The sequence below is a fragment of the Carassius auratus genome, chromosome 18, assembly GCF_003368295.1.
Source record: "Carassius auratus strain Wakin chromosome 18, ASM336829v1, whole genome shotgun sequence".
NCBI classification, from domain to species: domain Eukaryota; kingdom Metazoa; phylum Chordata; class Actinopteri; order Cypriniformes; family Cyprinidae; genus Carassius; species Carassius auratus.
This window is the reverse complement of record NC_039260.1, coordinates 17,832,005-17,859,474: the sequence shown is the minus strand read 5'-3', so window position 1 is coordinate 17,859,474 and position 27,470 is coordinate 17,832,005. Positions and strand designations below refer to the sequence as shown.

The window sequence follows — 27,470 nt, the reverse complement described above, 5'->3', positions numbered from 1 at the left end:
TTGCATTTAAAGCAGGTGTACATGTTCCCCTGTGTAATCCAGCTATATAATCCATACTCAGACTGCTTCGCCCGAGATGCCACACTTTTGTGCTGAAGGTCCATTTGGTGGCTTCACCACCTTCCTCAAAAACATGCCAAAGAGTCTGTGCTCTACATTATATACCACAATCAATGAACCTCGCAGGATGTACAGGCTCACAGAAAATGGCAAGCGGTATAAAGGTTAATCTTACTTACACTGGTGTTATGAAAGCATGTTAGATAGCTTTAGTGAAAAGATAAAACTTTACATTGCAAACATGCATGCAATCACAAACATGCATGTATGTTCGGGGCTCTGGTTGCACCAGGACCACTAAATGCTCACAGGATTGGTTGCTATTCAAGATGAAACATTACTCATCCTTCTCGCTCTCATTGAACTAGTTCTCTAATTTCCTCTTTAGCACAGACCAAAACCCATATCTGGTTATTATTATTTTATTTTATTTTTTCAAATGGTAATCTTCATTGAGCTATTTTTCGAACAAAATTTGTGTTACAGTCCAAGCCATTTGGCAATTGGTTGTTGGTGAACCAATTACAGTGAACGATTTAAATGTTGTCCTAACCCAAGCACAAAACTATCATATTGTCTTCATAACCCATAATGTCTTTGACAGCTGTGGTTACCATAAACTATGCAAAAATTATTTTAAAATGAACCTATAGCATTCTATACAAAAAAATAACAGCGTAAAAATTTGGAACAATTTAGGGCAAGACATTTAGCATTTTCTTTCAAGGTGAATTATACCTTTAATAAACTCAAAAAAAAAAAAATGCAATCCAAACCTATTTCCTGTCTGACATCAGTTAGAGTCCTGAAGATTAGAGTATTTAGGTGTTAGTCTTTGGCATGGTATTAGAAAAGCCATTTTAGATTTATCTACAGGAATGATACTCTTATCTAAATCTATAACTGACAACTAAATTACATAAATGAACACTTCCTGTATTGAAAAAAAGAAGAAAAAAATCCCTTAGTGCATTGCTCGGTGGAAATATACCTCTAAAGTTTTTAAGTGAAACCTGTCGATCTTTAACCTTCGTTCAAGGTTGTCATTAGTGCTGATCTAGTACAAATTTTTCCATTTCCAAAGACATTTGGTGAAAATGGGGCATTGATCTTAAATTAGCACTTGTAATTCCTCAGACACCCAGTATCAGCTGGTGTATTTTGGGAATAGAGGTGAATTTTACAATATGAATCGTCTCAATCGGCAGCAAAACCGAGGCACAGTGTGGAAGCTGAGAGTTTTTGAGACAACCCAGCTGCCCAAAGACATCCAACCACAACCCATGCTGATAAAACTACAGCCGCACAATCTTCTCACACACTCGCAGTGAAGCTAACAGAGAGACTATAGATGACTTTTATAAAGGAGTGTCTGTTACAAACAGCATGGCTCTCATAGGCTGAAATCTGTGCTCCAAACCCAGACTCAACAAATCTAGATTTATCTCACATTAAGCGGGCAACACAGCAGATCCAGTCCAGTTGAGTCTAGATTTGTTCAGAATGAATATGGGCGACAAGTTCTAAACCAGCCCATCCATGTAGAGATCACTATAGTGCTTGAGTGCTTGTGTGTAACCGTTGCAACTGGTTTAGTTTCGTTTCGAAAAACTTTTATAAAGAAAAGAGCAGAAAAGGGTTCTACAAAGCAAAAAAAAAAAAAATTGGCTGCAAAAGAGTTTCAGCTATAAAACAAACAACAATTAATAATAATAATAATACAACATAACAAAAATATCATTGAGTATTAACATTAGGGAGGCAAAGTATCCAGTTGTGTCCCTTCTTTAGGTGAAGCGGCTCCCTCAGAGGGTTTGGCACAAGAGTCCGATGAGCTTGTGAGAGAGAGAAAGAGAGAGAGAAAGAGGAGAATATGTTCTACACATCCTTCTCTACTCGCCTCCGTCGCACTGAAAGAGAAAACACAGACGTGTTAGTAATCGGATACATTCACAGTATTCACGCTGTTAGAACATGCTGAGAGCTACAGTACAAGAACCTTTAATGAGATCTGCTCATTTAAGACGCTTAATAAATCAGTGTGTTAGTCAATCCTTCATCCTGTTACAAAGCTACACACAAATCACTCATTTCAGCCAAAACTTGTTCTGTCATGAACAGTCAGGCCCCCCCACACAACTGGGTCTGTCTTAAAATTAGTTTTCTGTTACAGTACAATAGTTTAACCTACTGTATTCTACAACAGCTGATATCAAAAGTTTGTTTCACATTTTATTATTTCCATGTTGATGATCAAAGGTAATATGAGATTTAATAAACAGGCTGGCCACAGCATATCAGGATGCTGAGCAGGTAAAGAGAGAATTATAATTTCACAATGTATAGCTTTGTTTGTTTATTATTATTATATGCAACAATTTAAATGGCATTTATAGTCATATTTACATTTATTTATTTAAAGGTTACAGTTCAACCATAAATTGGTATTCTGTCATCATTCACTGAACGACACACATGTCGTTCCAAACTTATATGATTTTCTTCTGTGGAAGATATATCGAGGAACGCTGGTAGTACAATAGTACTAGAGTAAAAGAACAGTTTTGGTGCACGTATATACAAGTACATTTTACAACTAATCATGGAATTTTGAGATTTCCAATCCATATTAGTAAGCTATTCACTTTTGGACAGAAATTCTGCATATATGTTATGCTAACTTCCGCAGAGTACTTTCTAAGTTGGCAGTTCTTAGACAGAACAAGCAGCAAAGTGGACCAGACTTTATGACGAAAGTCTACCGCTCTGAACTGTAGCATGTTAGTGTTTTTGTACTTGTGTGTGCATTTCCAGCAGTGGATTGTGTTTGGTTAATCAGTGTTGACTAGTTCACTTCTATATAAGGTATGAATTCACAACAGTGAGGATATGATAACTTATCACACCCTGTATAACCTGTCCAATGTACAGGTGAGTCAACAGTCTTTAACAAAACACACATCACCTTTTAAAATGTGCCGTTAGCATTCATGCCAAAGTTTAAATGTCAAAACTGTGCTCTCACACATAATACCTAAAGACACTGGAATAGAGCTTGATGCCTGACATCACCTCACACACAAGTAAAGCACACAGTGTGTGTGTGCGTGGTAACATAAGACTGGCAAACAGAGGAGATAGATCCAGACTTCATTGAGGAAAGGCAGAAAGGAAAAGAAAGTCTAATTAATAAAATGCCACTTTAAAAGAATTTGTTCTACAGTTTTGTAGCAGCTTTTTCTTCTGAAGTACGCTTATATATTTTTATAGTATATCTGAAACTATATAAAAAAAAAAAGTTGCTACTGTACCTTTAAAAATTCTACATGTAAACAAGCTCTGTTATGACTGACTAACAATACTGCATGTAAAATAATTTGTGTGCAAAAAATGTGCTTACAGACGTGAAACTAGCTTTGAATGACATATTTAAATGTGTATCACAGTTGTGTTTTTCTTAGGTCAAAAATAGTGAATACCAAACACGAGAGGGCCTGTACGAGCCTGTTTCTGTCGATCAGGGCATATGTGCATTAGGTCATGTTCTCACCCAGGTCGTTGTTTTTTGTGATTGCGGCAGCGGCACGGGATCTGGGACCCTGATGGGTGAATTGGTACCCAAACTTCACGATGCTTGTATTCTGCTCCAGCATCTTAGCGATCTCCATCTCTGTTGACGTACCGAGTTGCTGCCGCTGAGAGCAGAAAACAAACACCAGATTACACATGCTTACATAAGCCCACACACACAGACATTTCACTACGAGTAACATTTGAATTAAATTTGCATAGTGCCAGCATAATAGCAGGGTTTTAACACATTTTAACATATGAACAAGAATGGATGCCGCATAATTCATTATACTTATAATGTATGTACCTACATTGATCAAATGACTGAATTAAGACCTATTTATGCAGTGGTCTACTGACAAAATAATGAAAGCAAACAGGATGCAATTTCTGCCGTCTCAGTCTCTGTGAAACTGTGGCAAGCTTTATGCGTGCTTGAGCGCTTATAGGCTATGTAGGCAATTAAAAGCTCATTATAATAAATTCAATGGTGAATCTAAATATTCCTTTCTAAAGCTACTTACAATTTTGTAATGTCTATTTAACACTTTTCTCATGTAAATTTAAAGTTACTTTAAATGACCTTTTGTGGGGTAATTTCTGAGAGAAATATGTGGAGTCAGAACTAACAAATATTGCTACAAGTGTGACTGCATCATATAATAATTGCTGTTAATAATGTTCATCGTCTGGCTGACTATGTCTTGTATTCATTTTTCTGAAAAATCCTGTCATACGCGCACAAACTGACAGTCACCACTTATAAGCTACTACTAAATATTGTAGAAACGTAATTTTCTGTAAAGTTGCTTTGTAACGATTTGTATTGTAAAAAGCGCTATACAAATAAACTTGAATTGAATTGAGTCAGTAAAAAAATTTTTAATGTTGAAAAAGAAAAATGGCTTGTATGTTCACCAAGGCTGCAGTTATTTGATCAAAATACAGCAAAAACAGTATTATTAAAAAATAAAAGCGGTTTTCTATTTTCTTATTTTTTCAAATATGATGTATTTCCTGTGATGATTAATTTTCAGCAACTGTTTTTCCAATGTCTTCATATTACTCAAGTATAGCATGAACTTTCAGAAATATGCTGATTTGGTACTTAAACCTGTTAACTGTCACTCACGTTTTTGAAGATAGAGATGAATGTGCATGATACAAACCTAAATTTTTATAATTCATGACTGAAAACATTTTGTAACATGATTTTGATGTACCATATTCATGGTAATGCAATGTCTGATTTTAAAATGGGTTTTAAAGGATGAATTTTGAGATTTTATGTTTTCAAGTGATATATAACTTCTGATGATTTCTAAAATGTGATAGAGAAAAAGGCAACGAGGAAGTCTTTTTTTTAAACAAAGGTCAAAGCTCCCTTTGTAATGTAGATTTCTGAGGGTGCACTCTTGTCATAAATTCATCTATTACTTTTCCTACATAATTTTTTACAAAAAATATTGGTAAAATATATATTTGGGAGTCTTAGACCTTTCCAACGATATATAGTTTGTCAAGATTAGATTAGATTTGATTGTAATATAGTATAGTCAACGTAGGCGTCCCGTATACGGGACGGGGTGACATTTAACAGGTTAAGAAATATTTCTTATTATTATCAAAGTCAAACTTAGTTGTCCTGCTTAAAACATGACAGTTTTTTAGGGTTCTTAGATGACTTTAAAAAAGATCAAAAGAACATGAATTATTTTGTAACAATGTAAATATTGTCTCGTCAAATATTATACATTTTATGCATCCGTGCAAACAAAAAAAAAAAAAAGTAAAAAAAGATTAAATGAGTGTCAAAGTTAAACCAACCTAAACTATAATCACCAGAGCAGACCACACTGGTAGCACCAGTACGTGACAAGTCTACAAAGTTACAAAAAAAGGTTGTTGGTTTTAGAAAAGCGTGTGGTTGAATTTGTGTGCTCTACCTGGTTGTCAATCTTGATCTCTGCTAGCGTGTCATTGTCCCGCAGAGCTTCCACCAGAGCCTGAACTCCTGTGCCCGTGATAAAATTAGACTCCAGATTCAAACTTTTTAGCGTCTTATTCTCTCGTAGCATGTCTGAGAAGGCCTGCAGTGAACACACAGAAACACACATAGCTTTAACAAGGTGTCAAGGGAGCTGGATCTCTTCCATGTTTATCTTAGCTTTTCACTTTCAGTGAAGACAGACAACCTTCTTGACACTGACAAACCACCAGTAATGACAGTATAACCTATTATTTCTACCTATATAAGTGGAATATATTTAAAACGGCTTATGCAACAATTTTCAGAGGTTTAACAAATGCTGGCTATTTGAAACCACTAGAAATGATGGACATTCAGCTTGGAAAACAGACTTAAAAACAGCATGCAATCAAAGTACTTAACATGGAAGAATCAATTCACCATAGGTGCATTATTTAAGTGCTCATTAAGAGATTAATTTCTTTTCTTCTTTATTTTTTGACACAAAAAGCACAAAATATGCCATCCCTCACCATGGCAACAGGGTCATTGCTTCTGGTAGCAGCCAGACTGAACTTCTTCACATGAGTGTTCCTCTCCAAGGCTTTTGCAAAGTCCTTTAGAGCCGGGATTGGAATGTTCTAGAAGAAAAGAGAAGGAAAACATTAAAAACAGATTTGTTTTTGGACAATTAAACAGCTTCTTTATGTCCCTAAATGCATTGCCATGGTCTTGATCCTGATTTTATGACATAGCCTCATATGAATATATAAGAAATAACTGCTTCTAGTTAGAGACAAAAACAGATATCTCCATAATTTGAAAGTAAATACAGTGGGTAGGGAGCTTTCAGAAAAAAAATTAATAAATACAAAATTCTAGTTCTGGTTTGAACTGTATGTCCGTTTACTGAATAATTTCATAGCAGATACTGAAGAGATATTTTAAGCAGACAGCAATATAGAAGATATTGAAAAGAGTTTTTAAGCAGCTATATATATATAATATTTGTATTAAATTTTATTTTAAATAACAAAAGAGTCCAAAGTCTGAGACATCTGCATTTAAGAACACAACTAAAAATGTTTCACAAATCAGCATAATTTGAGTTAAAGTGTTGCATTATTTGGTGTGTCCACTTTGAAATTGAATGAGCAGAACAAAACCTGATAATCATGTTTTCCAGCATTATTTGAGAATGTTTCATAGAACATTCTCTGCTTGAGTGGAACCAAGAAAAGCAGGCCGTGTGTAAAAAGTAACGACGTGTCACTGATTTAATCATAATTCACAATATATGTGCATTTCCAGTGAATTACATTTTTTTTAAATTCCAGATTGTCAAATATCAGCCAGTATCAAATATTTGAAGTAAATCATATTTAATAGTAATTTGTTGGCAATATAAAATTAATAATCATCATAAATATCAAAATGTTTTTTGCGTTTTTATTTTGGCCATTAAGTGTCTTGGTTTGAGTGTACTAATCTGAATCTCATTACCTTTATGTTGTTGAGATTGACTTCGGTCAGTGAGGAATCATTGGATTTTATCCGCTGTAGAGTTTCCTCTACGTTTGTAGGGTTTGGTGGCTCATCAAAAACTGGCTTTACCTTTTCTCCCTGAACAACATCTACAACAAACACAACATTCACAAATGAGCTTCAAATGCATGAGAAGACAACACGACTATGGTATCCACTGAAAGGTGAAATCAACTTGTAGAATAAAAAAACCTCACTGTTATAACCATCTGTATAGGTGCCATCAAAAGTCCGCGTGCTCGTCACCAGTGTGTTCACTCCAAGAATAGCTAGAGAACACAACACAGAACTGTTACAATAAACACAAAAAAAATATTTAAAACACCCACAAAAAAACATCATGATAAAGTGCAGTAATCCACAGTGCATAAAAATAAAAAAAAGCTGTTTAATGCTTATGTGCAGAACTTAACTATTATTTTATCTATGGTATTCTAGATGTTACTGCGTGAAGCCATTTTCGCATTCCTGTGTTTCGGCACAGCTGACCAAAAAAACACATTCAGCACATGAAGAGTATAAAACTTATCAGGGTCTTAATGAATCATGCAGTGAGGAAAACCAGCCAGGGACAATCTCTTAAAGCAGCGTGTTGAAAGAGGCTGTTTAGAGTGTGAGAGAGAGAAAGAGAGAGGATGTGTTTGCAGTTTTATTCTGGAGCTGTGATGGATGCAGTGTGGGCGTTCAGACCCCCAGAGTCAAGGAGGGAAAAAATATTGCAGTGAGAGTAACAGAAAACACTGGAACAATAGCATAGCATAGAGTTGTTAATTAAGACTTAGAGCAATAAAACTAACCCTAGTGAAATTAGCGTTCTCTCAAGGTGCTTTCGCACCGCATAGTTCTAAGAACTCTTCTAGGAACTATCCAGCAGGGTGGTTCCAAGAGAACCAATTTCTTCCTTGGGCTGTTTTCCTGGATGCATTCGCACCAGCAGCAGGAACTCTGAAGCGGCCAACAATGACGTCTATATTCGCAGAATTTATAAACATGCTCTGAGCTGTTTTTGTTGTGTGCCGTGGGTTTCGTGAGAATGGCGATAGAATGCCATATAAACAATCTACGCAATTAAAAGAGTACGGAAATCTGACTAAATCTATGACAACTTGCAGTGTTATATATCATCGAGGCTGAGAAAAGAACAGTGCTGCAGACAACAGATAAATGCCGTTAACGTTCGTGGACTGAATATAGACCCTACTCTGAAGTAGGAGATAATTTAGTTCCCCCAAACAGAGTTTCTAGAACTAAATACGTTCCTAGTTCCTGTGGTGCGAACACGGCAAAAAGCGAGAACTTAAAAAACCGCCAATAGTTCTAGGAAATAATCTAAAGGCTCCTCTGGTGCAAAATCACATTCTGTCTCTTGCTGATTTCCCATTATCATGCTTTGTGAGATTCTATAGTGGTTTTTACCTGCCAGGTCATGCAGTTCTGTGTCAGTAGCGCTAGAAAGAGCCTCTTCCAATTCCGGGTCAAGGGTGGTGGCTTCCTCCTGATGGATCTCGATTGGTTTCTTTTTGGGAATCCATACCTTTCCTGTAGAACAAAAAGTGATCAGTAACAAGTGGCATAACTTGCATCTTCTTTCAAAAGTGACCCATATTTGATATCTGTATTTACTCTATACACTTGGCAAAACAGCCCAAGATAGACATTCTGACCCTAAAAGTTTAGGCCAAAAAGGAAGTAAATGGAAACAGATGAAATAAGCTTTTGATTGCCCAAAGGGTCAAAAATCTTCATCATGACTCCACTGAGTTGAGCCTTTAACCTCCATTGCACCATTGAAAAGGTTCATGTGATTGAGATCATTTGTTTATTACCGTTGCTTTTTTAATGATGTTCAAATCACAATGACAATAATTATTATATATTTTTTTCAAACATTTATTCATCATCCACACAGAAATACATTAAGATTTAACTTAAACTAAAGTTAAAAGTTTTATGACAGTAAGGGCTTTATATCTTTTAGAATTAACTCACCAAGGCTGCATTTATTGGATTGGATATAGATTAAAAGCCAATCAATTTAATGCATCTTCGCTAAATAAAATAATTTATTAAAAAAAAAAACGAATTAAATGTCGCACTACAAGACTGAATACATGAACATGGAAGTAGTTACATGTAAAAATTCTTCTATGCATTGTTCAGACAATACTAGAACTGTAAAAAGACTTCATCGCTACTGAAGACCTCGGCGTAGAGAGAGGGTTAGTGGTCAGACATGTCCAGCTGTATGAATGGCTGGCGTTTATAAACTCAACACACAGATAATGATGGTGCACAGCAGGCCCATCATGATAACAGCTTACCGCTTGACCTCATCCACTAATGCTACTGGACTCTCTGACGCTGAGAACGAGGTCGGTAATGTGATGCTGGTCTTGTGACGAGCTCATTCTCTCTGGACAAGTGAACAACACACTCTACAGCTTTATTCAGGACATGTGACTGCTGATCTCTCTCATACTGAGTAACTGTGATGTGAGGGCTCTGCTGAAAGCATTCAGTTCTTCTGTTTCAGTAAAACCTCATGTCAAAATTTGAATTGATGTTTCACAAAGAATAAAAAGACTCCTGGAACATCATTATTTAATGTCTATCAAGATTTGTGCTGGTCCTCAGCCCAGAAGAAGCAAATATGGAACATTCCAACTCATGCCGGATTTTGAGAGACATTTAAAGATGAACGTTCTGTCATCATGCGGTTCTAAACACGTATCATTTCTTTCTTCCATGGAAAACAAAAGGAGATTCTGGAAGAAAATATCCCATTTTGTTTCTCCATAAGGAGACTGATTTTGAACAATAACCTTAGATAATGAGAGCTTTGAGATGTTAATCAATGGTAAATACGAAAATGATTGGTATTTTAAATTATTCTTTTAATCGCAGAAATTGCCGGTAAAAAAATAAAATAAAAATAAATTAACCATAATTTTGCAGAGAAATTTCTAGCAATTAGAGAATTGCAACAAGTAGTCTTTTTTTAGTCTTTTTGTTCCAAATAAAAGTTTGTAATGTTTCAGTTCACTTTGTAGCTAATATGTCTTTAAGACTTTTTTTCCCTATTGGGAAAATAAATGGGAAAAACCCTTCCGGAAAGGAGGCTACTGAAAAAGTAAACAGGCACCGTTGACCTCTAAAATAATGTAGGGTTTGGCACATTTCATTTATAGGTAAGTATTCCTCTATGACGTTACATGATGATTCTAGACTTTTATGCATGACATAATCTTTCCAGCCTTTATAATAGCAGCTGGCAGCTATAACTTCTCATTACACAGAGATGTGATTAAACCAAGACTCTGGCCTGAACCAGCAGAACTGTCTACTCCATAATTATAAGCTGCTTCCTTTTCCACGCTGGACAGCAGCAGTACTCAACTCAGGCCTGTGAGGTTTGGAAACACACGACACGAAACTCCACTGATGTCAAACATATGATTGCCTTGCCTTTTTCTAATCCTGATTCGGTGACTGTGAAACGCTCACACTTTAATGAGTTAATGAAAAGCAATAAGCCAAAAGAGGCAGTGCATTACAGCAATTTTACCACTTTTAATTTTAAAGGGTACTTTTAGGTACAACACAAGTTATTGTTTAATTTTTAACTTGTTGCGCTAGAGTTCCTAACAGGAACAGACTGAGAGGGTTCTAAGAGCTTTCTCACTGCTCTGGACACAAGAACAGTCTTTGTGTTTGAGGTGTGGCTGGATTCCAAACACATGTTATCAGTGCAAAAAATGGATGTGAACCAGAAAAAACAACAACAACATGTTTGCAGAAAACTATTCGCAGAATGCAGCCTGCTTAAAGAGAGTATTATAGAGTATATCTGCCATAAATAGAAGAATATTCACGTGACTTTAAGGATATCTGCCATACACACACACACACACACACACAGTCTTCTTTAGGCACAAATAATAATTAATAAAACTCTTACAAAAACATTTCTTAGTTTTATATGTCCCAAACACACAAATTTAATGCATTCAAAACCTAAAAACCAGCACTGAAGTGAAAACAGCAGGGCCGAATGATGCAGATTAGGTCACCCCACAACTATTTTAACAAGAGCAAATTAAAACATGCTTCATGCTGGAAATGAGCAAATTCTCTCCCTCTGCAGTAATGGAGACTCTGTATTCCTGTACTGTTATGCTCTCTTCATGTCAACACAATAAATAGTGTTTGGTTATTACACAGATGCTATCATTCAGTGTAAAGTACTGCAGCTTTTCTGCATTAACCTGAGGTCACTTGGTGATGCGTACTACTATCTGGAATCCAAATTTCTGTTATAAAAAGCCTAGATCATAAACCAACAGACTTTGGATTAACCTTCACTACACTACCAAGAAAAAAAAAAAAAAAAAATGGTGTCAACAAGATGTATTTAGATTTTTGCTTTAAGAAATTATTACTTTTGAGCAACGACACATGAAATATTAAAAAAATAATTATATATATATATATATATATATATATATATATATATATATATATATATATATATATATATATATATATATATATATATATATATAAATATATATATATATATATATGAATGTCACAGAATATTTCTATTATAGCTGACCGATTTTGAATTTTTGGGGCCGATACAGATAGCGATACTAGGGAATAAAAAACTCAGATATATTCAGGCCAATATTCTTTGGTGTATATTATGGTACAGTACCTGTCAAAAGTACACTTTCCCATTCGTATGTCCAAACATTTGACTAGTACTATATATAGAATACAGAATATATAAACAATATATATACACATAAACAAATTTTTTGTAATGATCACTGAAATGTGGTGATCAAACACTTATAAGATATTAATGGAGGCAGGGCATGTAACTATTTAACACTAAACTTTATTACCAAAATGAGTCTGATTATAGTGCACTGAACAGTAAAGTTGTAGTTTCGGGGGATCCTTTCAGCTCGAGGAGCCCTCTCAAACGACACCCTCCACATGTCGGTAGCCCCTCCAGGATCACTAGATCGGTTGGTACCAGACTGCGAATTTAACCACCTGCAACTCCAGAACCCTGGGGGCTATCATCGGGGAGGTGGCTCATTCGAAAGTGGGCCTCTAGATTAGGGCTGTGCGATTAATTGAAACCGAATTGCAATCGCGATTTGAGATGTTGCGATCTTGCTAATTGCAAAGCCTGTGATGTGGACGCGATATTACTCTGTTCCAGAGCATATGCTTGACTGTCAGTCTTTAGTGACAGGCTTACTAACCAATAGAGTGAGCGCACCTCCGTTCTCCCCAAACAGCACTGCTCTAACCAACTGAGTAAATGCCCACCATTAAAAAAAAAACACAAAGTGGGAGAGAGAGAAAGTGTGTGTGTGTGTGTGTGTGTGTGTGTGTGTGTGCGATTATGGCGTCTGCAGGGTCGATTGTTAGGCAAATTAATACTAAAGAAAAACTTATGTATTATGAGTTTACTTGGCTTCAAAATGACAGACACCAAACTAAAAAAGGCAACGTTAATTTTCAAGAGCTGTGTCACAAGACATATCAAGAGCTCCCTTATTGGTTCTGCTTTCAGTACTGGAGAATTAAATATATATTCTTATATGTTTTTATTATTACATGAACGTTATCTTGCACATTTTATCTCCCCAACAGATTCTAATTTGATAGACGTTTATAATGCATGTTCGCAAATCCCAATTCAGAAGAGCACAAACACAGCTTGTCTCTCTGAATGCTTTTCATACTCACTCCTCTCTGCCGCGTCTCACGGAGAAGCCATTTAAACTCGCCGCTCACGCGCAGCCTGTTTGGTTATACTCATTCGCGACTCTGCACCGCAGGTCTCCACGAGCTCATCTGGCAATATGGATGATACCTGACACATGCGCGCAACCTGCCTGGCTCCGCTTTTAAAATTGTTTGACTCCGCTTTATACAAAAACTAAATTAGTGCTGATCCACCATGCCGTTACGGAGTTGCCGTGCCGTTCAAAGTTTCAATGGTTTTAGACTTAAGCTTTAAAGCGTTTCATCTAGGTAGCCATTAGCAAACAATGAATTGTGCTCTGCTGGACAAACTACGTAATTACACCAATTCAAGCATTTTATCTGCGTTATATGTTCTGTAAAAAAAATAAAAAATAAATAAATAAATAAATAAAATAAATAAATAAATAAATAAATATAATTTTTATTTTTTATCGTATATATAATTAAATATTACAACTAATAATATGTCTATTTATTTTTATTTTATTTTATATTGATAAAAAAAAATGCAGCCTTGAAAACTGTAAGAGACTTCTTTGGAAAACAACAACAACAACAACAACAAAAAAAACTATTATTGTACCCAAACTTTTGAACAATAGCATAAGGGACAAAGACAGCATATCTGATGATGCAGTTATCAAATTCAAAGCAAAGAGCAGGGCGGGTATGTATGCAGTATGAAGTGTAACTACTAAAGAGCATTCTTAAGTGCACTGGCTGCTTAAACCTGCTGAATCTGCATCAAAAAACACTTCGATTAATATAATTTAAAGGGCTCATATGATGCGATTTCAATTTTTCCCTTCTCTTTGGAGTGTCAAGAGCTATTGGTGCATAAAGAAGATCTGTAAAGTTGCAAAGACTAAAGTCTCAAATCCAAAGAGATATTCTTTATCAAAGTTAAGAATCTGCCACCCCACCCCAAAACACCTTGTTTAAACACGCCCCCACATATCTACATCACTGTGTTAAAATACTTGCATAATGCCACCCAAATGTTCACGCAAAGGCGTGGTTTCAGTAACTGCAGTTAGTGTTAAAGCAGCCATGTCAGGGAGATTCTGTGTGTCACTATGGAAAAGCAAATGCACTTTATTTGGCAACCCTCTACATTGCGAGTAAATCACCCTGCATATGCGACTAAATTTTACCTGGGCGACTAAATGATGTCTAATATTAGCAAATGCCTAATAAATTCTCAGATTTTACTCGCCAGTATGTGAGTTGGATGCTAAGTGAAAGTTTAGCACAGATATATATTTTCACTCGCGAAACACTTTGAGTGCTTCTGAGTTTCACTCTCCATCAAGCGATCGGTGATATTTTTCAGTTCATATGAATGGATGTGCAACGCGCCTGTATTTGACGTACCGTAAACTCTAGTGTAATGGTGCACGACTTGCCGTCGCTTTGTCTCACACACGCAGAGAAAGAGAGAGAGAGAGAGAGAGACAGAATTGACGCGATACATGTAAACTATATACTTTGTTTTTTCCTGTCAAAATAATGGCGTTCCTTTGGAATTCTTCAGCTTAAGAACTGCTGGTTTCTCTTGTAGTGGGCAGAACAAATGCCCAAATGGCAATCTCATTGTCTGGGGCTCACCTATTATCATGCCTGTATTGATTTCAGCAGATCAGTTCGAGCGAATGCACACAACCTGATTAATATTCATGAATTAAACCTTAGTGCGTTTTATATTGCTCTTATTAGTAGAATATGTATCATTATTATCTTATCAGTATTTTTGTTAGTTTTTTTCCCCCAATTATTATTATTTTTTTTTTTAACAAACACTGAATGACCAAAAAAGCACCACCGTCACCAGCCCTAAATTCAGTTAAAATGACTAATATACATTCATACATGGTTCTAAAGCTTTAATCAGAATTAGTAAAGTTATATTATTAAATAATACTTGATGTTAAGAGTGTACTTTCAGATATTTAAAAGTGTGCCATTTTACAAACACACACATATATAGTCTATATATGGCAGTCTGTAGTGTACACTAAAACAATAGAGGAATAGAGGGCATAGAGGACCTACAATAATGTACAGTGTTTGAAAAATAATGTTTTTTTTGAACAGTAAAGCATGTCAACATATTCTGTTACACCAAATAAAAAATAATATCTTATAATTATCTAAAAAAAAAAAAATCATCATATGACCCCTTTAAATCTACACCACAAACTCAAAACATGTTGACAGAAACTGAACAGACATCTGATTCTGAATGGCAGGAATGAATAGAGCAGTTCTGTACTGAATCTGAATCTGAAGGGGCATCTTTGTTAAGCAGACCTCACATGGAGGAAATAGGGAACGTTTTAAGCCCTTTATTTAGCGGTTGTTTTTTTGTTCTGTTCATGTAAACCGCTGTGGTAAAGAGAAAGCCTGCAGCACCAAACCAGTCAGAACCAGAAGAGAGAGAAGCTCAGCCCATCACAGTGTGTCTCTTGGGCTCAGCTGAGCCGCTGAGCTGATCTTGGCTGACCTCTACCTCCCTAACTACTTCCTGTCCTTTCACAACCCAATCAGAGAGTCGTCCCCTGTGGACCAGTACAGACGAGTCTTTCTGCACAGGCTGTCATAGCCAGCTGCACTCTAAAGGCCCTCAGCAGGACAGCAGAACAAATACATATAGGCATCAACAAATCCATGGAATCAAGTTTTCCATTGCATTCACTCTGTCCACTGATATGTATCAAATGATGCCTCAGCAGCAAACTCTTATTGTGTCATGTGTACCCGCCCTGACTGTATTACCATTAAAACATGCAGTATGAAGAAAGAGATACGTAGCACTTGGCAGAGATACATATCTGTTAAGTTCTATCTCTGTCGCTAAGGGCCATTTAGACTTCATTCCAGAGGAATTCCAGCACTTCCCATTTGTTCTCAGACATTGAGACTGAACAAATGTTCTCAAATTCCAGTCTAGCAAATCCTAAACTAGAAACTGTGAAAACACTTGAGAGTTAAAGACCCTCTACACACTGCAACACCACTTATTCAGTATTTAGTGATATGTGCCGATCTAAATTTTGTAAAAAAAAACAAACAAAAAAAAATAAAATAAATAAGACTACTCAAACAGGGCACAAAAAAATCTAATTAATTTTAAAATACAACACCGTTTAAAAGTTTAAGCTCTGTAAGAATTGCACCAAGGCTGCATTTTTTAATATAAAACAAAAGCAATTGTATTGTGAATATCATTTAAAATCAAAATTGTGATGAATTTGCAACAGAAATTACTCTTCAGTGTCACACGATCCTTTAAAAATCATACTGATGTGCTACTTTGTTGATCAAGTAATTCTAGAGTTCTAATAATCATCAATATTAAAAGCAGTTGTGAAAGTCAAAGGGTCACTTTTGATCAATTCAAAGCAAAAACTTTGACATATGCAAGCAACTTTTAAACTATTTAGTTTCTACTATACACAGAGACGCTTGAGTTATGATGAGAAATTAGCATTCAGAGACCTAAAGAACATTACACAACACAAATGAACCGCGATTAATAAAACAAGGGTGTGTGAGAAAGGCAACTATGTGTGTGTCCTTGATTTTTTACAAATCTGAGCTGTAAACAAATGACTGTAAATCAGTCTAATTAGACACTTTTCTCCACTTTTCCATCAGACCAAACCGTTCTCCCACAGTGCTGAAAATTTCAGACCGATAAATATTCGTAATCGTGATGTGCCAAACCAAGCTCAAGTGGAAATATAACTGAAACAAATCCTTATTGTTCTTAGAGCTGCAAAAGAGGCTACAACACCTAGTATGCACACACTACTGTAGAAACAGTGTAGGGGCTCATATGATGTTGCTAAAAATAACATTATTGTGTGTATTTTGAGTAATGAAATGTGTTTATGCAGTTCAAAGTAAAAAAAAAGAAAAATAATTTCCACATACTGTATATTATTGTTTCTCCTCTATGCCCCGCCTTTCTGAAACGTAATGATTTTTTTCAAAACTCATTGATCTGAAAAGCGAGGTGTACGCTGATTGGCCAGAAATCCAGTGCATTGTGATTGGCCGAATACTTCAAGCATGTGACGGAAATGTTATGGCCCTTACCATATTGTGATGCCATCTCCCTGAGCGATGGGACTAAAACCTTAAAATTCATTATAAACTAGCCAGTTGTAGCATCCAGTGGGGACATAATCTCAGATTATAATGACTTCTACTGTCTTTTTACGTGTTGCGTTACTAACTAGGCCTTTTAGGAGGGTGTGGACGAGTCTTAATTTTTATAAAGAATATCTCTTTGAGTTTGAGACTTTAGTCTTTGCAACTTTAGGGATCTTATCCATTCACTAACAACTTGTAACACTCCAAAGAAAAAGGGAAACTTTAAAATCGCATCATATGACCCCTTTAATCCAGTACAGGCTAATGTATGCTGAGTGTGAGAAATCCTAAACCCATCCGAGATGATGGATTTAACAGACGAGAAGCCTGTGCCCAGGAGAGAAACACAAGACGTACTCTAAAGACACTCTATCACTTCCTGTAGAGTTTCACTTTCCTGACAGTCCAGAAAATGCCTGGGAACATTCCCAAAATCCGTATAGATATATTTACTCAAATCAATTAGTGAGAATGACCACAGGCAACAAATACACATCTGGATGGACTCTTGTATATGGAAATGGCACTCAAGCATTCGGTTCCATCAATCAGGAAAATAATTTCTCATGTGAGTCACAAGTTACTGCTGATCGGACTGGTATGATTTACCGGTTTATCCTGTTAAGTGTGCTTTTCTACTGGGATACTGATTTTTTTTCTATGGAACCTGTTTGTTGACATAATTAGAAGGAAAACCAATTCCTTCTAATTCTAAAAAACAACATACATGTGGAGGACATTTATACAGGAGGTGTTCTACATGTGACAACTGTGTATTTATTGTCATTTCAGGTTTACCAATTTATTTTAATAAGCTAAATTGGATTCAAAATTACATAAAGAACTGGATTTTGTTAAAGGTGCACTAAGCAATTTTTGAAAAATGCTTTTGAACAGTGTGTAGCCAATCAGCAGTAAGAGGGCGTGTCTTGTAATGATAGAGGGAAGAGAGCACTCAATTTGAGTTCACAGAACAGATATTATCAGATAGACTATTGAGAGAGATGGCAGATAAAAAATAAAAATAAAAAAAAGAGGAAATCATCAGAAACCAAAACATTAAAAAGAAGGGTTACAATCAAGCCAGGATCCGTGTAAATATCAGAGCAGCTCAGAAAAGATCAGGGCAGTTTTTCTAGAACTTCGTGCCAAGTTAAAGTGGTGTCGAGCTGTTTTAATGCATTTTTTAGATGTATTATGGTGCCCAAACCCGTATGACTTTGAAAAGTGATCGCAAACATTTTGTTTACTGCAGCCGCAGCCATCATTACCAAGCGCGGACCGTTGACTCTGAAAATGAATGAGAGGAGACGAAGCGAACGCACAGGGAGTGTGACATCCGTGTAAACATAGATGACATCACAGGGTTTTTTTTTTTATTAAAGAAGATAACCTTCATTTGTATGTAGGCCTAGGCAATTTATATATTTACAATACTTACTTAAATATTATTAATAGTATTTTATTGCTTTTGTATTAGTTGTTTGAAGAGTAAAAAAAATTGGTCGGTCTTAATGCAAATTTACAATCGGCAAGTAGGTCGGACTAAAAGCAAAAAAATAAAAAATAATTGAGTCAGTCTTAAATTGACAGGGTCGGTCATTTTAACAATGTCCTTGCTACCTTTCTGTGCCTTGAACATGTGAGTTGCGCTGCTATCCGTGCAGGGTCAGAAAGCTCTCGGATTTCATAAAAAAATATCACAGTTTGTGTTTCAAAGACAAACAAAGGTCTTACGGATTTGTAATGATATGACTGTGAATAATTAATGACAGAATTAAATTTTTTTGTAAAGTCAAATATGTAAATAAGGACACAACATAGACATCTATTATTGTTATTATTATTATATATTTTTTAATGAAGCTAATTATAATAACTACTATGTCAAATGGAAAGTGATACTGTGGCCGCTGGTCCACGACTGGTAGAAAAAGATGACGCTCACTAAAGCTCACTGGTGTTCATATTTTTATTCAAAGTTCAGAGACAAGATAAATGTATTACTCTTATGTTTCTTATGATAACTGAGATAATGCTGCTAAATTGATTCTTTACCTTGAATGTCATTGCTCTAATTTATTTTTTATATTTTGATTATGTTTAATAATCTAAATCTAAATGTTTAATATATCTGCTGTTCATATGTTCATTTATTAGTGTGTTATATGATTAGAATGTTGTCCCGGTTTTAAAATAAAGCACAGCAAGGATATTTGAGAGTGTATTTTTCCTTTTCAGGAAAAGTATCGCAAAAGTATCGAAATCGCAATTCTTGACTATGTATCGGTATCGAAACAATAATTTTGGTATCGTGACAACACAAGCACACATACAGAGCTTAACTTTTTTACATTACTGTCAGACAGTATAATATAATTCATTATTAAAGATACCTGATCCTCCGAACAATATCTGCATCATGATGCTGCATATCAGCACGTGTTCCTCAGCAGCTTCAGTATAGATAAATATCGCCGTGTACAGCATATACTGGGTGGGACACTTGCATGCCGAGCCAACACACACCGGCAATCCCACACACAGGCATATATGGAGCATCCCAGCCACAGTGTGTGTATGGTTATGTAAGAACAGATGGTTTTAATTAATCATACCTGCAGAGACAGCAGTGTCTAAATCACTACAGGAGATGATACAGCACTCTCACTCACACATAGCAAGAGAACAGGGACAATTACGACAAAAGCTCTGAACACTTCTGCAAATTCTACCCACCATTAGATACACAACTTTACTACCCTAATAAAACTTAAATGAAAAACAGTATGTAAAAAAAGTAATATGTCCGAATTCACATTAACTTCAGGGAAATAAAGTACCAACTTCTTGTGAGATTCTAAAGTGTGCGTCAAATTAACTCTTTACTATCCCACGAGGGGCCACGGGAGAGGAGTTGTGAGTGACAGTGAAGCGACATAAGTGACACCGAAGGTCACGTGATAATAACAACATGATGTATGCAATACATCGAGATTACATTCATACAATGTGGAACAAAGTTTGCAAAGTAGGTACTTATTCAAAACAAGAAACCTCAAAGAACATGCAAGTATGGATGCAGCCGATGCTGATAAACCAACCAACATAACAGGAACGGTTCAGCCAAAAAAATTTAAATTCTTACATTTATTTACTCAGCAAACCTGCATGACTTGTTCTTTTCCATATAAGCAAAAAAGCACAGTGACGTAAACGTTCAAGCTCCAAAAGTACGTAAAAAAACATAAACATGTCTTAACAAGAGAGTCCAGGTGGTTACAAAAAATAAGCAAAAAGACAATAAGCCTTTTTTTTTTTTTATGGATGTCAAAGTAGAAGAGGCTTCACGCTGAATAAACCGCTTTTGTGAGGAAACAGCTTATCACTTAATGAATTGACAACATGTTGGCTAATCTTCAACATGTTTGCATTAAACATTCATCTCAAGATTCATCAATATTTGAAGTTTACACTGAACAAAATAAAGGTCTTATAAGAGAGGTCACTAATAATTTTGCATCAGGTAGGATTCAGTGTACGACGTGTCTCATTCATTTCTATGGTATCAACAAACGGCGATCAACTGACATCCAACTCCGCCAGCAATTCAATGACGTCAGAGGCTATTATGTGACCGGTTATCATGACATATCTGATCCAAGTAGACAGTTGCTCTTTCTCCAATGGTAGAGCTGCAGAGGTTGGCCTCTCCACAAAATAAGACGAACATGACATTTTAAATCTAGATCTTCAATCAAAATGATTCTTCTAAACTGTGCCATACTATTAAAATTCCTATTGATGTATTCTAAGAAATTTTACCAAACAGTTAATGTAGCTACTTTTCAATAACTGGACAAATAGGTCTCCTCCCATTCAATCCTATCAGAATGAGAGCTGAGATTTTTTAATAGTGCTTCTGTTAATGTCTACTGTGGTATCAAATATCAAACATATCATCCTTGTACCTTTCTTCTCTGCAGTGAAGGGGACGTAATCATCTCTGTCTTTATAGTCCATAGCCTCCTTCTCCAGATACTGTAGCAGGTTATCACGGTTGAAAGAACCGGTGGCTGCTTTCGTTGTCTGGTCCTTCTGCCTGAGTCCAGCTGGCAGCAAAGCATTCTGGAAAAAGGATGCAGAAGAGATGTGGTACCAGTCATACTGTTAAACTTTAATATTTTCTAATTTCATGCCAAGTTACACCCAATTAATTGCTTTTTTTTCTTTTTTTTTTTTTTAAGTAAATAAGAACTATTATTTGCATTTGCATGGTAATGAGGATAGAGAGATCTGAATCTGAACACTGGATGTCAAGATTTTGTTGTTTACTACATTTTTGTTATAGGAAAAATTACTGAGATATGTTTGCTTAAGAGGAAGCTCTTGTGTTTGGAAGCAAACTTGAGCTCCGTTTACTCATAAACAAACAGACACAGAGTTGTTTATGAGAGGTCCTAACAGAAACTCCTCAAGGCAGATTTAGAAATGGCCATTTTCAACAGTTTAATAAACAAGTGGATTTACTTTATAGTTGCAGTTCAAAATCCCATATGACCACACCCATTAATAGAATGACATCATTGTGCATTACATCATCACTTCTCAGTGAATTACCAGGAAAAACGGTCATTGTTTCTGGTTTTTCTATGCCTTTTTTGCACTGCATACAACTTATTATTAATTGCAAATTATTAAAATTGCATATTTAGGACTGATTCACCACACTTATAGTTTGCATGTGCTTAAAGCTGCGGTAGGTAACTTTTGACGCTCTAGCGGTTAATAAACAGAACTGCTTGCGTCTTGCAGAAGAACATTGTAGCCGGAACTACTTCTCTCTGTTTATGTCTATGAAGAATCACAAAGGTACTGGGTTACTCCGCCGCGGTACCCCCGAAGCAATCTAAAATAGTCCGAATATATACACTTATTATAAGTGCACCCTAGTGATTCAGGACAAGCTAAAAACACGGTTTGGAAAATGGATTCATGGTGTACTCGCTTATTATATATTTTTCTACATTTTGAACACAAAGTTACGGGCCGCAGCTCTGATTGGTTGTTTCTTACCGGGAGCGGATGAATTTCTGCAAATGGCAATAGGATCACTGGGAGGAGCCAGAGGAGCTTGATTTTTTCACAGATTATCTGTCTCATATTCTACTGTCAGTACATAATGACAGGTTTAACAAATATGTAAAAATTTATATTTTTACAAAAGTTACCTACTGCCGCTTTAAAGGTACAGTTGAACCAAAAATGTAAATTCTTAGCCTGTCCACACAACTGGTTACCAACATCCTTAAAAATATTTTATTTTCTGTTTGGGTGAATAATAACCGAGCTCTTTATTTCAGCAGTGTGATCTGATGTATCTCCATTAGCTGCTAAATGATGCAGACATGAAATAAAGCAAAGAGACATTCATGAGTTTACAATAGCCTCATCTGAAGGTGTGTGTGTGTGTGTGTGTGTGTGTGTCTCACCTCGGGGTCGATCTCCTCTAGAGCACTTTCCAGTTGCTTGAGTTCCTCCACTGAGAGATTGTTCAGAATCTCATCCTCATCGATCTCCTTATACTTCTCCAGATCTTTCTTAAACGGAAGAGCCATGATTCACACTGTCCGTCAGAGAGAGACTGCAGTCCAGTTTGATTAAATGCCTGCACACAGAAAAATTCATTCATTGTCGGAGGTAAATGGATAATTCTGGTCAAAAATACATAATGTGATGCACATGCACATATACGAAGCTAGTCAGTAACGAACTTTCCTACTTGCATTGCAAAATAGCAAAAAATATGTTTTAGAATTTTAGAATGCACTAATGCAAGACCTATTATACTTCACATACTTCATAATACTATTACTGATCCCCACATTAAATATTAATACAATTTAATGAAAATTAATGAATGTCCCACCATTAGAATAAAGGCATGTTCACATCAACACAGGATGTTTGGAAAATTCAGTCGTAGTAAAATATGTATTTACTAGTACAGTCAGTCAACTGTAGTAAAGATAGCATTTTAACATATTATATATATACTATATATTATAAAACAACAATTTTAGCAATGAATTCCATTAGCTGAAAAGATCCTACATGTCCTCTGTTTGCTATCGGACAGATGTTCCCCTCTCATGATCTTTAACCCCGTACTGGAACCTAATTTTGCAACATCTCATTACCATCTGGAAACACCTTGACCTTTGAACTTCACTCCCCTGTAGATTCACAACCCTAAATTCCTCAGCTACTTCATTAAGCTGCAGTGTTTCAGTAAAGATATGAATCACTCATCACTGCTACATTCCTGAGAGGAACAATTTACCCTCTCACTGTTGCAGTACGTACTGCATATCAATTTAGGAGATGAGCAAAACTACATATTTAAAAAATCTGGTGTGTTGTCTGAAGGACTAGCTGACTAGCAAGTCTGTGTTTACTAAAATAACACTGGCTGGGTCAGATCCTTCACACACAGATTAGACACGTACTCAGAAACACCTAGACAGAACACAAGGACTCTTGATTTGTGCTTTGCAAATTGTGACTTTAAGGTTGTGGTTTTATACAGAGAAGCCTAAATCATGCCTGCCAGCTCAAGTCAGCCATCAGACCCATAAAACGCAAGGTAATTCCAGCAGCCAAAAATACACCAGGAAAAGCTGATGTCATTGATTTGCCAATTCGTGAACAAACTGTCATTTCTGTCCCACAACTAAGTGAACGAAAATAGTGCATACTTAAGAATAATTAGATGTTGCCAAAGTACGTAATGACAATCCCTGGGAAACCCCACAGCACAGGATTATAGTTTACTCACAGCACCTGCAATTAAAGTATTTCTTTGTTATGATTACAGCTCATTTACTTGAGCCATTCTGACTGACTAATCACACTAAACAGACAGCGCAGTCAATGTTTAAGAGTTTATAGTAAATGTGAAGTTAAAAAAAAAAGCGCTAAATTGGACGGTTGCATGAGAATAAAATACTGTATTGCTGTTGGAGCGAGTTTTTTTGCACTGGCAATTGTGCCAAAGCTGAGAAGCCGATCTATCAGCGAAACAGTTTTTCATGAAATGTTTTAAATGCAGTGCTCTGTCTGAACGTTTAGCCAAACTCAAAAACAAATCACAGTGAGACATTATGTGCAACTCAGCCTAACTTATGAGTACTTAATGGCTAAGTAAATCAGACTTTGTCTAAGACTAAGAAAAATCTGTGGTAAATCCAGTAAAATGCCATTGGGCTTCTCAGCAGGATTTGGCATCAGCTTAACTCTAAGTCTTAAGGTGAAGTGTGTGAGACCCTCATGTGGTAAACATCCATAATGTTCCCATTAACTTCCAATTTAACGAGCTCAAAGCTGTGTTGAGGAAGTTATGCACTAGCAGCAGATTTGAAGGATTCCCTCCCTGCTCACAATATCGGATACTGCAGATGATAAAGAAACAGCTGACCCAGGAGAAAACAGGGTCTTAAGTGGCTTACGGGTTAAATGATGCTAAAACTAGAACAAATTCAGTAGCTCTTCTGATCCTGGGCTGCTCCTTAGATCAAACCTGCAACCAGCTAAGATCCTTAACCACAAGCCTTTTCCGTTTCCTGAACACGTCCCAATACAAAATGACTCAAAGTGACTCAAAATTGCAATCTATTAAGAGATCTTCCACATTAAATGGATAGATGATGTTATTCTATACAGGAAAGCTAAGTCCTTGCTAATATACTCATATTTAGTGGTGTTGGGGATTTGAACAAAGCCTCAAACCTAAATACTAAACTTTGCTGCAGTAATCAATACCTGTAATTGAGTGGCTTGTAGAGGAGAGGTTTCTGATTACTTATCCAAGCAATATGACTTGCTTTTTTTTCTCCTTGTGGACTATGATAAAACCTGATAATCTTAGAGGTGTTGGGGTGGGATCTTCTGACAATCTACTAACCACAATCAAACAAACATCAAGGTAGCATCAAGGCGGAGACTTCTGAACCGTTCATTGCATTTAGAAACTGTAAAATCTAGTTATGTTAAACTCTGTTGCTGTCCATCAGACAAACCTCATCAACACCTCTTAATCCAACAGACAGACGGACAAAATACAGAGGAAGCCAGTACTGCTAAATAAAAACTTTGAAATAACTGCATTTAAAAATAAAAATAATAATTATATTATTATTATTATAAACATTATGCATGCATTTACTGTCACTTTTTACAACTTAATGCATCCTTGCTGGTTTAAAGTATTAATTTAGCAAAGTAAAAAAAAAGTTTTGTAAGGTAGTGTATGTAACTGAATGAATGTTATCAGTATTAGTTCAGTCTCAACTCAAAACTCAAATGAAAGTTAAAAATGTGAAATGTGAGGAGATCTGCTTCATTAAGCTAGAAAAGGAAAACTCTTGAGAGTGACAACATTGAGAATCTTTTCTTCGGTTCTCTCTCATCCATCACTTCCTCTGAGAGACAGAGACTGAGGCGTATTGAACCCAGATGGAGGATAGGTTTCGAAACGTTTATTGTGTAAGAGTTACATCTAGCAACCATTACTTGAGACAAATACTCTTTTAGTGCCATTTCAGGAAGAGTAAAATTCATTACAATCAAATGACTAACCTGTCTTACACAGATACTTCAAACTGTTGCAGTGCTATATCTCATGTCAGCTCTTGTCTCATCTGTTTAAAACCTGACCTCAGCTGTGCATTGTGAAAAGAGCTACAGAAATAAATTTGAATTGAGCTGAATAGCTGTACCAGTCTGTACTAGACATACAGTCCATCATCACCCCTGAAAGCAGAACATGCTCGTCTGGGAATAGTTTTCATTATCTCACACATAATGGTTTTATAAACAGTGCTCTAATATTGAGCTATACATAAATCCCCCGAGTCTGTTTTGTCAAAGCCACGCAGAATCACACCCCGGGTGGAGACCACACCCTTTATAAGGAGAACTCACGCGAACATCTGCGCCAGAGAGCGTGATTATAATAATAATAATGACATCAACGGGTCACTTTGAACATTCAACTGACCTGCGCGAGGTTCATCATCACCAGCGCGTGCATGTTCTAATCAAGAGTAGCGTTTGACTAAACGGAGTTCAATGCTGAATTTATATTATTAAACTAACGTAAATAATGTAGAAAAAAATACAATCGCACAGATATGGCCATTTATATTGCGCATTTTAAATAATGCAGTAAATAATAAACAATCTATTGAAATAAAGCATTCATAATTCGAATACGCATTGTGTGATTTAGTCCAGCTATATTGTAATTAAACTATGACTGGATCAATGTTCTTCTGACAGTAACGTTACATGATTTAACGCACTATGATGGATGTATCACATATGGAATCAAGTGTTAAGTTACCTTGATAAAAATCTGTGAAACATGCTTTTATTAGTTTTAATCGTGTATCTGGTTTAATATATAAATGAGTATATATATAATTGGCTTGGTGTGCTATAATTATGAGATAACTTGACATTTTTGATAATTGTAATATCGTAAACTGTTGGCCCATCTGCTCGCGCTCATACGGATATCAGCGCTCGAGCGCTTAGCCAACTAACCCCTGAACTACACAAACCTTTACATTTATGACCCGTATCTTGTTATTAACCTTACAACTAGAGAGGACGAAATACATTTCCTACCTTGGTGTAATTCCTAAAAGCGATGCACACTTTATTGACCTATTCCTGGTCGGAAAGCAAAAGAAAACTCCCGCACCCGTCTTGTCTCAGCTCAAGGGTGGTGGTAACACAGGAAACCAGACACTAGAAATGCCCTGGAGATTGACATTCACAACAACCAATCAGAATGTAAGAGCACGCCCATAAACCACATTTCCCGCCTACTGGAAAAACGTAACCAATCAGAGAATCTAGAATTTTAGTTGCGCAAAATAGCATGGGATATGAAGTCCACAGGTGGCGTCATTCTTATTCGCGCGATTATGTCATTATTAAAATTGAATTATTCATTGATTACTGAGTATTTGAATGTTTTTATATTAATTTGTTAATTAGAATTTTTGCATTTTCTTAAATTGTTCTGAGTTTTTGTCAATGAGTAAATTATTACAATTAGAATGTATATTGTTAATAAATTAATAAATGAGAATTTGTAGGTGCTTATATATCAGTCATCCTTATTAGTATTACTTTTGATTATTTTTCCAAATCACTCCTTTATGAAGATCAGCAAGCAATAAGATACTTGTGGAGACATCATGTAGTGAAACTGGTCAGATGAGGGCACACACTGCTGAATAATGTGTCTTCCACCTGAAATAAAATCCCCAGAGAGGTAGATGAGGCATTGCAAAGCATTCTTTAA

The 27,470-nt window shown here is 36.1% G+C and overlaps 1 protein-coding gene across 1 annotated transcript; it reads right to left on the bottom strand.

Moving 5' to 3' along the window:
• Positions 1 to 551: 551 nt before the first annotated feature.
• On the bottom strand, positions 552 to 26,919 carry LOC113118570 (tropomodulin-3-like). Its single transcript, XM_026287846.1, has 10 exons — positions 26,786 to 26,919; positions 22,588 to 22,763; positions 21,067 to 21,223; positions 8,564 to 8,686; positions 7,345 to 7,416; positions 7,106 to 7,236; positions 6,136 to 6,243; positions 5,580 to 5,723; positions 3,611 to 3,755; positions 552 to 1,970 (listed from the first exon to the last, which is right to left on the bottom strand). Exons 2-10 carry the CDS (start codon positions 22,711 to 22,713, stop codon positions 1,939 to 1,941), a joined length of 1,038 nt encoding a protein of 345 aa, XP_026143631.1. The 5' UTR covers positions 22,714 to 22,763; positions 26,786 to 26,919; the 3' UTR covers positions 552 to 1,938.
• Between the last annotated feature and the right edge of the window lie 551 nt (positions 26,920 to 27,470).